Raw genomic sequence first — 13111 nt, forward strand, 5'->3', positions numbered from 1 at the left:
GGGTGCACTCAGTGTTTCAGAGACCCTGGGTTCATTCCTTGGTACCAAAAAGAAATAAAAAGGACTGAGAATGTAGTTCAGTGATACAGCACCCATGGGATCAAGCCCCCCAGTACCACAAAAATAAATAAATTGGTAAAAAATTAAATTAAAAAAACAACTAGGGGGGCTGGAGTTGTGGCTCAGCAGTAGAGCTAGAGCGTTTGCCTGGCATGTGCGAGGCCCTGGGTTCGATCCTCAACACCACATAAAAATAAACAAAATAAAGGTATTGTGTATAACTAAAAAAGTAAATTAAAAAAAAATTAAAAAAAAAGAAAACAACTAGAGATTGAACCCAGAGACACTTTACCATTGAGCTACATACCTAGCCCTTTTTTATTTTTTATGTTGAGACAGTCTTACTAAGTTGCCCAGACAGGCCTCAGATTTACCGAGTTTCCTGCCTTAGGCTTCTGAGTTGCTGGAATTACAGGTGTGTATCACCATGCTTGGCTGAAAACAACTGACTTTAAAAAGGGGCATGGCCTGGGGCTGGGGGTGTGGCTCAGTGGTAGAGTGCTTGCCTTGCATGAGTGGGGCACTGGATTCCATCCTCAGCACCACATAAAGATAAATAAAATAAAAGGTATTGTGTCCATCTACAACTAAAAATATATATTTTTTTAAAAAGGGGGGGGCATGGCCTGTGGGTGGAGCTTAGTGATAAAATGTGTGCTTAGTATGAGACCCTGAATTCAATCCTCAACACCACAGAAATAAATAAAGGGTGAATTTGTATAGTATGTGTAATATATCTCAATAAAGCTGTTTTTAAAAATAGGAATAGGGGGGCTGGGTTTGTGGCTCAGTGATACAGCACTTGCCTGGCATGTGTGAGGCACTGGGTTTGATACTCAGCACCATATAAAAATAAAGATATTGTGTCCATCTACAACTTAATTTTTTAAAACTGTTACATTAAACAAAAAAAAGAAAAAGAAATAGGAATGAGGGCCTGGAGACATAGCTTGTTAGTGGGGCACTTTCCTAGCATGCATGAGCCCCTGGGTTTAATTCCTAGCACTTAGAAAAGAAAAAAACAAAACAAAACAAAACAAAAAAAACAAATAAGGATAGCTCACTGGTGAAGCACTTACCTGGCATGCATGAGGCCCTGTGCACCATCCTCAGTAACACTCTCTCTCTCTCTCTCTCTCTCTCACACACACACACACACACACACACACACACACACACTCGACTGTGTGCCACTGGCCAGAATGATAAAACATCTCAGGCTCCCACCATCTGACTGAGAAAGACACCACAAATCTGACCTCCTGTGATTGAGATAAATGCTTAGATGGAGGAGCATAGCTTTCTGAGAAGGAGAGGAAGGAGTGTCATGCTTTGAAATCCACACCTTCACTTTTACTTGGTATTGAAAACATGCCCATTGGGCTCCATCTTAATTGTATTGTTTCAGTTTTTCTTGGAGAAACTTGATTTGGCCTAAGGAGAAGGGCTCCTGCGTGTTTGAAATGGACTCTGAAACATTGATTTTTATCTTGGATATGTGTTTGCTTTCCTTTTTTTTTTTTTCTTTTTTTCTTTTTGTGGTGCTGGGGATGGAACCTAGGGCCTCAGCATGCTAGTGGGCAAGTCTTTACGATTGAGCTACATCCCACCATACTCCCTTTTTTGAATCCTATCTAGCTTGTTACAGGAAATTTGTTCAGAAGGAAGTCTGCTTTGACATCTGACTTTCCCTCCCATTTGCTAGCCAGATGTCCTAGGACTGGGGAGAGGTGGCACTATCACGAGGACATTGCACCCTAAGGTCTGTCCTCTGCTCTGTTAGCCAAAGATCTTATCAGCACAGCCAGCACTGGTGATCTTATTGGGCTATGGTAATCTGATCAAATTCCTGGTAGCGTCCACTACAAGGTGTTGGGGGTGGGGATATCATCCACACCAGCCAGGGTTCTGGTGGTCTAGGCAGGCCTAGAGGTTGCCAAGGAATGTTGTTGCCAAGGATCCCCATGGAGGACAGGCACTCTAAGGATGCCTCTTCTCTGAAAGTCATTTCTATCTCCCAAATCAAAGCCAGACTCTCACCCTGTGTGCCCTCCTCACGGGACTTGGTCTTTTTTCATTCAGGGAAGGCATATGCTTGATACAGCTGTGGTTTCTCCATTGCAAGCACAGCCTAGGTTCCCTGGTGAGACTTGGGTCCACATCTCCCAAATGAATCTCCCTGAAAATGTTTGCTTTCAGCAGATGGCCCACTATCTCACCCATTCTGGGAGGTTCTTTTTGTGGTTTCCAGAGGATTAATCCATTTCCTGATTTGGGCTCCCTTTGCCCTTCTGTGAAATTATTAATGGTGACAGTTTCTATAGCACTGATAATACTGACATTGAGCACATGTCAATTCAGACCTCAGGGCTGATATCTAGCCAAAATGCACCTTCAGGGCACTACTGGTTGTTTATCACTAATGTCTGTTTTGATTAATTGGTGCCCTGGATTTCTGTAGTCAAGTGTCTTCATAATCACCCCTAGAGCTTATGTATCTTGAGTTTTACAAGGATTGTTTTATTAAATTCTTACTAGTATATTGGATAGATATTTTTATTACTCTGATTTTATAGATGAAGAAAAGCAGCACAAATAAGTTCAGGAACTCATCCAAGAAGAACTGAGCCAGGTGTGGTGGTGCACACTTGTAATCCCAGCAACTCAGGAAGCTGAGGCAGGATGATGGCAAGTTTGAAGCCAACCTCAGCAACTTAGCAAACTTAGTGAGACTCTCCCTGTCTCAAAACAAAAAAAGGGGCTGGGAGGCTGGGGATGTGGCTCAGTGATAAAGTGCCCCTGGGTTCAAATCCCAGTACAGAAAAAAAAAAAAAAAAAAAGTGGAGGAACTGAGACTTGAACTCCTGCTGCCTAACCCTAGGCCCATTCTCTCAGCCACCATCACATCCTCATGAGTACACTAGACTGCTGCAGCCTTGACTCTGCCATCCTCTGCCTGCAAAAGTGCCAGGATATAAAGCTTAAGTCTTTTCTCAGTGGGGGACAGAAGATATTAGCTGCTCTCCCAGACCATTGGAGCCCCACACTTCCTACATGGGACACTCCCCATGTGGAAGCCAGGCAAGTAACCAAAGCTCTTGGGAACCAGACTGATTCTTTGCTATCCATGCCAGAAGAAGAGCCAGCCAGCTGTGCAGTGGGGCTGCCAGGGCCATTTGGTTTGGTCAGCAAACACTCGTGAGCCTCTGCTGTGTACCAGGGTTGACTCTGGAGCAGGCAAGAACTCAGTGCCTGCTTTTGGAACCTCAACTTTGTCTTTCCAAGATTCAGATTCCCCTGCTCAGAGAACTCCAGGCCTTCTTTTTTGGTGCTCCCACCGTCCCTGAAGTTCCTACCCTGTAGGCTGATGACCAACCTGTTGATAGCCAGGAGGCAAGTCTAGACTTATGTGGCTAACAGCTCAGAGCTGCTTCTCTCTTCTGGCCCCTTGCACTGGCAGAAAGCTGCAACTGGCACTGCAGCTGCCCCAGGCCACTGGAGATGGGCAGGAGGACTGAGATTAGTTGGAGGCTAAAGAATGAAGCTGGGGCCCATGATGCCTGGGTCTTGGGCCCAAACCCATCCTGCCACCTCTACTTGATAGCTCAGTGCAAGGCAGTGAGAAGCTTAATAGAAAATCCTGCAGCCGTGTCCACCAGAGGCAGTAGAAAGGGAGTAGGGGTTAAAGGAGCCCAACTACCATCTCCATGAGGACATGCAGTCCCTCACATAGATCCCCTCAGGGGATCTTAGGGCCATCTGCCCTAAGCATGCAGCCCATTTGCTGCTCCTTCCCAGGGTCTAGTTGTAGCGTCTGAGATGAACCTGTCCCTTTCTGCCTACTTTCCATCCTATTGTATATTCCTGGAACTGCAGGATCTTAGGTAAGAGTTGGCAGTTTCTGGTGAAAAGGTCTCAGTGTGTTCCTTCCTCTGCATCCCTTTCTAGATCATATGTGGCTTTTTAGCCTCTCCAGGAGCTACCACCTCACTGAAGCCACCTCTTTTTTGCTTTCCCAGTAGGATGTAACTGCAGAACCTCTTAGCTTCTTCCAAAGGGAAGGGGAATTGGGTAAGTGTGGTAAGGGGTGTTCCTCCTAGGTGTGTCTAACCTGCAAAATTAACCCCCACTGGACTCTCAGCATGATGCTCAGGAGAGGACAATAGGCTGGTACACACACATCACATGGAAGTTCTGTGGCTCTTTGCTTGGAGTAATGGTGATGTCAGGGTGAAACTTCCAGGGACTGGTGGATAGGACCACAGAGAACAGAAACAGGAATCCTCTGGCCCCTCCTCACTGCGTAGCCCTTAGACATGCTGATAAAGGGGTAACAAAGTCATAACAGCAGCCAACTGACCCAAATTGCTGGTGAGGCACCCCAAGGTTGTGTGTGTTGTGGAATTTGAGTTGGCAACATAGATAGGGGCCTTGCTCTTGGGAAGGTAACTGGAAGGCTGTGTGCACTGAAATTGCTGGCCAAAAGCCACGCCAGGCTAGATGGAAAGGTCCAGGCTGGCAACATCCTTAAGTTGAAGGCATCTCCCTGAGGAATGCCTATGGAGAGGGGCAAGTAGGAGCACCACTGGGTGAGGGGAAGCAGCAGCTACAAGGACCGTAGGTAAGGAGCAATCATGGGCTGACACACAGGGAGTAGGCATTAATTCCTTCGGTAACTGAAATGCTTCCATCCCCCAAAAAATCTTGAGGGTAGGGGGGCAGACAACAGAATGCCAAGAGTGTGGGGACTTCAAGACTTTCATGCCCAGTGAACCATACCACTCCCAATAAGACAACAGCTGCAGAAGCGGGAGTAGAAACTCACCTATCCCCTCTGCTGGGGGTGGGGGTGAGGGGTGGGGTGGGCTAGGTTAGCCAGAGGCCTGGATCCCAACACAGGAAGGCTGGAACCATCCAGGAGAAGCTGAAGATCAGCCTCTGATGCAATGGCAGTGGCTGTTTCACCCTGTGCAGCTCTAATTCATGATGCTTCAATAAGGTCCTGCTTTCCAACTGCTCCAGGCCTGACTCCTAACACCAGGCAGAGGCAGCAGCAGCAACAGAGACCACTGTTGGGGAAATCTGAAATGAGCCAGGCTTAGGCAGTTAGGGAATAGCTCAGTGGAGCACTTACCTAGGATGCAAAGGCCACAAAACAAAACCACCTCATTCTTTCCCCCATTACCCAAGCTACTCCTGCTGTTGGATACCTAGGACCATGTTTCTAGGTAAAATATCCTTGCTTAATCGAAGACCAACTGAACATGCACGAAGTAGATATAAGGGACAATGTCTTACAACTAACAAGGGTAAGGGGGCAAACACTTTGAACTAACTCGGTTTCCAGTTCATCTGTCCTTAGATGATTCACTGGGCTCCCCGTGCACATCACCATGCTTTAAGAATGATGGCCATGTAATTTGCCAAATTGGAGTTGTCAGTAAACATAGGCACCATTTATACAACAGTTCTACAGGAATAAATTAGCAGTCCTGAGCAAAGGTCTGCCAAGTATCATTTTTCCAGTTCTGCCCCTAGTGTGCTCCCCTCCCCGACTCTCCCACTGACATCAGAAAGGCAAGGCTCTCCAGATAATTCCCTTGTGTGAAACAATTATTGAAATGAAAACCATTAACAAAATGAGAAAAAAACCTCAAAACTAAAAAAAAAAAAAAAACTTTTATTTTTGTCTCATCCATCAAGGGCACAGGTTACACCATCAGCTTCAACTTTGCTTTCCTCTTACAGATTCTGGTCCATTACTCTTATCCAGGGACATGCTGTAAGGGCAGGTTCCTAGAATCAAAAAATGTCTTCTAGGTTGTGTCCAAGTGTGGAAGTCCACATAGAGCTGTTTCAGCAGTACCTTCTAGCCTGCCCAAGCCTTCTCCAAGAGACTTCAAAACTGATGAGAAGGCTCAATATTGTCACCCACTTGGATTATCCATCAATTCCGAAAGCTTACTCTCCCCATTCCTGTGGCTGGTTCTCTTTTAGTTGCTGCCACTTTGGGGAACATTCCAATGCCTAGTATTTGTCTTGTTCAGAAACACATAAGGAAATTCTCAGAATTAGTAAGTATGCCTGGTTCCAGATCTGGTTCAGATGGGACTTTGTCAAAAATAAAAAAACTAGTTGAAAGCTGGATAAGCAACCATACAGTATCTTACCTCTTTCAAGCACTTCAAAATCAGAAATTAATCCAAACTTTAGTAGGGCAAGAACTTCTATATAGCTACTAGCTTCATTGGAATGCTTTAAAGGGGTGGCTCTCGAGGTCAAGTCTTGCTGACATGCATGCATTATGCCTTGCAAGCAGCCCTCATTGCTCAAGACTTGTTCCATGCTACTGAAAACAGCTTTGACAATTCCACCTTATAGATTTGTTTAAAATGATTTCTAAGCCTGCTCCAAGAGATGCATGGAATAAACCCCAAATGCAAGCCCTACAACTTTAACAAGAACTTCCCTAATAAATGGAACTTAATTTTACTTTGTTAACATTATGGGGATGGGGTAAAGCTATTAATATACTTTGCTATAAAAAGCCCATGGTACAAAATATAGCAGTATTCTTTTGCACAGGTGCTGGAGATCAAAACCAAGGCCTTCCTGCATGCTAGGCACATATTCTATTACTGAGCTACATCATGGAATTTTTATAGATCTAAGGGCAGTTTTACATGCTTTCTTTGTAAATAAATGTTTCATCTACCAAGCAAGAGCTGAAATAAAGCTCAAACTTTTAAAATGTGTAGAATTTTAAGTTATGGACATATTAAGGTTCTATAACATTCAATTTAGGTTTTTGACACTTAGTTGAATAAACAAGTTTATTTGTAAATTTAGTCAACATACATAATTGACCTAAAAACCTCAATAAAGGATAAATTTAAAAACCACTTGGAAGGCCATCTCTTATATAAAAGGGATTTTCCCAGGACAGTAAATAACCAGATGTAATCTATCCCCAACACCATCGTAATTTGCAGAGGTCCAATAAACCTGGAGCTGCCTGCTCCTCCCCCACACTAAACTTCCATAAGGTAAAGAACCAACCCTTGATATTATTTCCTTAGAAGAAAACCTAGATTTAAAACCAACCACAACACTATGAAAAGCTAAACTAGATAGAATATTAGTTAACAGATGATGCTGGTGTGAATAACTTGTTATTTTATTCTAGAGCCCTTATAAATAAAATCCCCCAGTTAGTGTTTGCATTATCAGCTAGAGGGTTAGTTAACATGTGGTAGAATGAGGACTTATGCAAGGTATATTACACATAGCATTTTACTACTATGAAAACAAGTGCAGTCTCTAGTTAAGAAAAAACCAACTGGACTCTAAATTATACACACCTTAATGACAAGACTCCCCACCACTTGTGAATGTAAAACATTTAATTTAAAAATGTTGACACTACAATATATAAAATAGCTATTATAAATGCACATAGTGTATTCTATAGCTGCCAGGTTTACTTTTTTTTTTCTTTCTTTTTTTTTTTTAGGAAACTGTAAGTTACACTGTGGTTAAGACTTGTATCTTCACCCTTGAAAAAGCCCGCATTCTATCACAGTGATGTATGGTCAGACTTAACAGCCCCAATTGTTAAACACTTGGATCAAGTCATAACCAGTTTTATTGCAAAAGGACCCTGTACACATTTATCAATTCTAGTACCTTAATAACTACCCAACAAGTCATTAACATACAGAAACATGCATCATGAGAAGCAAGAAATATCACCCATCCCTTCTGCATATTAGCAACTTGTCACTCCTGAGCAACAGTGCTCACATCACTGAGGTCTGTGAACAGTCACTTTTCGCATTCATCCTGAGTGAAAGATGGAATGACTTAAGTACAAATGCAACATATTATAAACAATTTCTTACAAAAAAAGTCACAAATTAAACCAAAGTATTTTACAGAATTTACTACAAAACGCCATTAAAAACTGCCTTCACTTAAGCTCTCTCTCCCCGTATCCGGCGAGCCAACTGGATGTCTTTGGGCATGATGGTGACTCTCTTAGCGTGGATGGCACACAGATTAGTATCTTCAAATAAACCCACCAGGTACGCTTCACTAGCCTCCTGTTGAGGACAAGAGCCACACTATTAACTTCCCTCCAGGAGAAGCCACGCAGCCCTCCCCCATACTCCAGAGCCTGTCCCCTTACCTGAAGGGCGCCAATGGCTGCACTCTGAAACCTCAAGTCGGTTTTGAAATCCTGGGCGATCTCTCTCACCAATCTCTGGAAAGGCAACTTCCGGATGAGAAGCTCGGTCGACTTCTGGTAACGACGAATCTCTCGAAGAGCCACAGTCCCGGGCCTGAAGCGAACAGGAGTGTGTAAGAGGACATGGCGGAGCCTCGGCGCGCTGCCGCCCCTCGCACAGTTGCCCACCGCCAAGTCATTGTTCCCCGGCTGCCTGCCTACCTGTAGCGATGAGGTTTCTTCACCCCGCCGGTAGAGGGGGCGCTTTTCCTGGCAGCCTTGGTGGCCAGCTGTTTGCGGGGGGCTTTCCCACCAGTGGACTTCCGCGCGGTCTGCTTGGTTCGGGCCATTTTCTCTTACCTAGGATGCAGAGTGGATTTGAGGCCGTGAGATCCTCCCGCCCAGCCCCCAGGGAGGTGGCGGCGGGCGCCGTGAGCTCCGCGCGTCCGCGAGCCCTCCCGCCTCTGCGCCCCACCTTGCGGTGGCAGATGGCCGAGGGCCGCCGCCACCGCCTCCTCCCCCTCCCCTAATGACTCAGGCTGCGAGCAGTGGTGGCCTCCCCCGGGAGGGGGGGCGCGGGGAGGAGTCACTTCCCGCCCGCGACGGGCGGAGGCCTGGCTGCCCGGAATCCGGCCTCCGGACCTCTGAATCACCACCGGGAAGGAGGTGTAAAGGCGGTTCCGGGGCGAAGCCCAAGGAGACAGGCGCCCGAGCAGCCCCCGCTGGCTGGCAGTGGGCTCTCAACGGCCGCAGCCCGTGGCATCAACGGCTGGAGGGGCCGGCAGTCACAAATAACCCTGTGAACGCTTACCCAACGCCGAAATCTTAGGCCGCTTCTCCGACCGCCGCGCCGAGCTGCTGCCCAGTGAAGACCTGCAGCTGCGGAGCAAAAGAACGATACTACTCCAACGAACGACCAAACCGCTCTGCGCTCTAAACCCCCCCGGCGCTTCTGCTTTTATATCCACGCTTCACGCTGCGTCTCTGCGTCATAGGGCCCTTATTTGCATACACCAACGGCTTTTTCTATTGGCGGGCCCTTTCGCCGACGCGCTGACATCCCCCGACACAAAGGCTGTGCTTCGGCCCCGTTCCGTGATTGGCGGATATTTAGGCCCCTGATTGGCTGTTAAAGTTGCCTCTTGATTGGATACATGAAAAGAGGAATGGACGAATCAGAGTATAGCACTAAGCGGCTCTTCTGATTGGATAAAATGGAGCTATGTTTGGATCCTTCCCTTGGTTCCAAAGCTCCACAATAGAAAGTCAATGCAAATGAACTGCATTGGTCCCTATCACGATTTAAGAAGATCCGGATGGGCAGACACTAACTTGTTTGCATCTAGCTGATGCAAGGAGGAAGTGAAGAAGTTATTTTAACAGATTTTTTGTAAATATTTTCTAATGTAAACCAAAATATGTCCCCCAGATTATTTACTTTTCAATAACATTTTGATCATTTAAATACACAGTGCTAGAATTGGAACTGTCATGCTATCAAGTACAGTATTTTATATATCACAAATAATGCTTTTTTTTTTTTTTGTTATTGGGAATTGAACCCAGAGGCCCTTTACCGCTGTGGTACATCCGCAAACCCTTTTAATTTTTTGAGACAAGGGCTTACTCAGTTGCTTAGGATCTTGCCAAATTGCTGAGGCTGACCTTGAACTTATGATCCTCATGCCTCAGCTTCCAGATTCCCTGGGTTTACAGGCGTGAGCCAATAGATGCCTGACTCATGCATGTACATTTTAAACCAACAAGCAGTTCTTTTAGTTTGGTGGGACAGGGAGGGGTGATAGATACAAAGAAACAAATAGCAATAAATGATGTTAGAAGTACTGTCTTGTTTAACTTAGGCTGTCATAAAATATTTTGTGACTTAAAGGAGGAATGACCAGCTTGGCAACATATTTCCCTCCACAAAATGACTGTAGCAGGAGGGAAATAATCACGTTAGAGAATTGGCATCAATGATGAATAAATAAAAGATAGCTAAATATGGGATCTTGTGTTTAATGCTACACCTGGCAGATAGTACATCTGAGAAGAACACGACAAATGTGTAAAAACACTAATCTTTACCGTTGTCTTAACTCTTTGAAAGACCGAAATACGCAGTTCTTCAGAGGCAAATATATAAAATACCAAACCTGGCTTAAAGTTAAGACCAGCCAAGCAAAGCCCAAAAAATTGAAATAGAGCTTCAGGCATTCTACTCCATAGTTCTGACTCTGATTCATCAAATAGTTTAAATTATTAAAACAAAAATTGCTGCTGGTCAGGATGGTGGCACATACCTGTAATCCCAGCAACTCTGGAGGCTGAGACAGTAGGACCTTCTAATTTCAGACCAGCTTTGGCAATTCAGAGAGTCCCTGTGTCAAGATAAAAAATAAAAAAGGCTAAGGATGTAGCTCAGTGGTAGAGCGCCTCTGAATTCAAACCTCTACCTTTTCCAAAATGCTTTGAATAGACTGAAATACTCAGTTCTTCAGAGGCAAATATATAAAATACCAAACCTGGCTTAAGGTTAAGACCAGTCAAGCAAAGCCCAAAAAAGTTGAAATAAAACTTTGGGCATTCTACTCCATAGTTCTGACTCTGATTCATCAAACAGTTTAAATTATTAAAACAAAAATTGTTGCTGGTCAGGATGGTGGCACACACCTGTAACCCCAGCAACTCTGGAGGCTGAGATAGGAGGACCTTCTAATTTCAGACCAGCCTTGGCAATTAAGAGAATCCCTGTGCCAAGAGAAAAAAAATAAAAAAGGCTAAGGATGTAGTTCAGTGGTAGAGCACCCCTGAGTTCAAACCTCCATACTAAAATAATGAAATAAATAAAAAGTTGCCAAGCATGGTGGCACAAGCCTATAATCCTCTCTACTTGGGAGGCTAATGCAGGAGGATCACAAGATCAATGTCATGCTGGGCAATTTAGCAAGATTGTCTCAAGATTAAAGGAAAAAAGCTGACATGCTTGTAATCCCAGCAGCTCAGGAGGCTGAGGTAGGAGGATCACAAGTTTGAGGCCAGCCTCAGCAATTTAGTGAGGCACTAAGCAATTTACTGAGACGCTGTCTCAAAAAGGACTAGGGATGTATCTCAACTGTCATTCAATGATAGTAAAGGGCCCTGGATTTCAGTCCCCAGTACAAAAAAAAAAAAAAAAAGTTTAAAAGAAAAAAATTGACTGAGGACCCAGCTTAGTAGTTAAGTACCCCTAGGTTTAATCCCCAATACCAAAGGGAAAGACAAAGCAGAACCAGTTGAATAGAACCAGTTGAATTATACCTAAGTACAAATATCTCTACAACAAATGTCTCCAACAGCTTAGTAGTGCAGAAACATTGTACAATTTTAAAAGCTACAACAGAAACATCTTTGGCCCAGTCTCTGCTACCAAATTCCTCTCATTTTGTCAGACCTCTGGATTGAACTCAGGGGCACTCAACCACTGAGCAACATCTCCAGCCCTATTTTGTATTTTATTTAGAGACAGGGTGTCACTAAGATGCTTAGTGCCTTGCTGTTTCTGAGGCTGACTTTGAACTTGTGATCCTCCTGCCTCAGCTTCTAGAACTGCTGGGATTATAGGCATGCACCCTATGCCTGGATTTTCAACCCTCTTAATCCCCTCCCTCCACCTATACTGGGGATTGAATCTAGGAGCACATTACAATTGACCTATAGTTCCAGTCCTTTTTACTTTTTTGAGACAGGGTCTTGCTAAATTGCTGAGATTCTTGTTAAATTGCTGAGGCTGGCTTCAAACCTATGAACCTCTTGCTTCAATCTCCCAGGTTGCTGGAATTAGAGGCATGTGACATGGCACCCCACCCAGCTTCATCCCTCTTAAACTTAACATGTACAATATATATTTAATCATCATATACACAAACACATAATTATTTGTGTGTGTGTGTGTGTGTGTGTGTGTGGTTGTGTTGAAAAAAGCATTCCTATAATCTCAACAGCTAGGGACACTGAAACAGGAGGACTGAGGCCAGGGGATGTGGCTCAGTGGCCAAGTGCCCCTGAGTTCAATCCCTAGCACCCCTGTAAAATAAATAAATAAATAAACAAATAAATAAATAACGGGACTTTATACATGCTAGGCAAGTGCTGGACCACCGACCTACACCTCAGCACTCCCATGTGATAATTTAGCCAACTTTAACGTCTCCTTCTGCTCAGAGTTTGGGGTAGAGGAAAATAATTAGAGTATTTCATTCATGTCATACTGAAAACTCAAGATGGAGGCTCTTACTCTGCTCAGAACGTGTGAAAAGCTAGGAAATGGAACTATTTTATACCCATGTAGGAGGCTGTCAAATGTTCTGCGATACAATCAGAAAAATAACTTGTCTTTTTTTTTTTTAACGGCTTATTTGGCCTGGAGGAGGAATGAACCCCTAAACTGACCTCCCTCTTTACATTCTATGGTTTTTCTAAGAGATCCCAAGCCCTATCATTTCCATGCTATTAAGGAGAGGGACAGTTCAGTTATCCTCCCCACATACCATTTTGCCAATTATTAGAAACTAAAACCTGTTCTAGGAGAAACAAGGTATAGATGTACATTCATCCATCATGGTTAGTGGAAAAGTACTTATACAGGTTTTCTTTTTCATAACTTGTTTTAGAGAAAAACAAGCAATGCAGAAAATGGAGAATTAAAATGCATACATGGGCTGGGGTTGTGGCTCAAGGGGTAGAGCACTTGCCTAGCACGTGTCAGGCACTGGGTTCCATTCTCAGCACCACATAAAATAAAATAAAGGTATTGTATCCACCTAAAACTAAAAAAATAAGCAT

The 13111-nt window shown here is 44.2% G+C and overlaps 1 protein-coding gene across 1 annotated transcript; it reads right to left on the bottom strand.

Moving 5' to 3' along the window:
* Nucleotides 1-6879: 6879 nt before the first annotated feature.
* On the bottom strand, nucleotides 6880-9216 carry H3-3b (H3.3 histone B). The gene is made up of 4 exons (XM_026404733.2): nucleotides 9099-9216; nucleotides 8510-8647; nucleotides 8249-8402; nucleotides 6880-8162 (listed from the first exon to the last, which is right to left on the bottom strand). Exons 2-4 carry the CDS (start codon nucleotides 8635-8637, stop codon nucleotides 8034-8036), a joined length of 411 nt encoding a protein of 136 aa, XP_026260518.1. The 5' UTR covers nucleotides 8638-8647; nucleotides 9099-9216; the 3' UTR covers nucleotides 6880-8033.
* Between the last annotated feature and the right edge of the window lie 3895 nt (nucleotides 9217-13111).

The sequence above is a fragment of the Urocitellus parryii genome, chromosome 7 (genome assembly GCF_045843805.1).
Source record: "Urocitellus parryii isolate mUroPar1 chromosome 7, mUroPar1.hap1, whole genome shotgun sequence".
Classification (NCBI taxonomy): domain Eukaryota; kingdom Metazoa; phylum Chordata; class Mammalia; order Rodentia; family Sciuridae; genus Urocitellus; species Urocitellus parryii.

What these genes read in the sequence shown, in the direction of transcription:
- H3-3b (XM_026404733.2), bottom strand. Translation starts at nt 8,637, where the DNA reads ATGGCCCGAACCAAGCAGACCGCGCGGAAGTCCACTGGTGGGAAAGCC. An exon ending in AAGAAACCTCATCGCTACAG is followed by an intron (nt 8,403 to 8,509) that starts GTAGGCAGGCAG and finishes TGTTCGCTTCAG; the next exon opens with GCCCGGGACTGTGGCTCTTC. An exon ending in CAGCCATTGGCGCCCTTCAG is followed by an intron (nt 8,163 to 8,248) that starts GTAAGGGGACAG and finishes TGTCCTCAACAG; the next exon opens with GAGGCTAGTGAAGCGTACCT.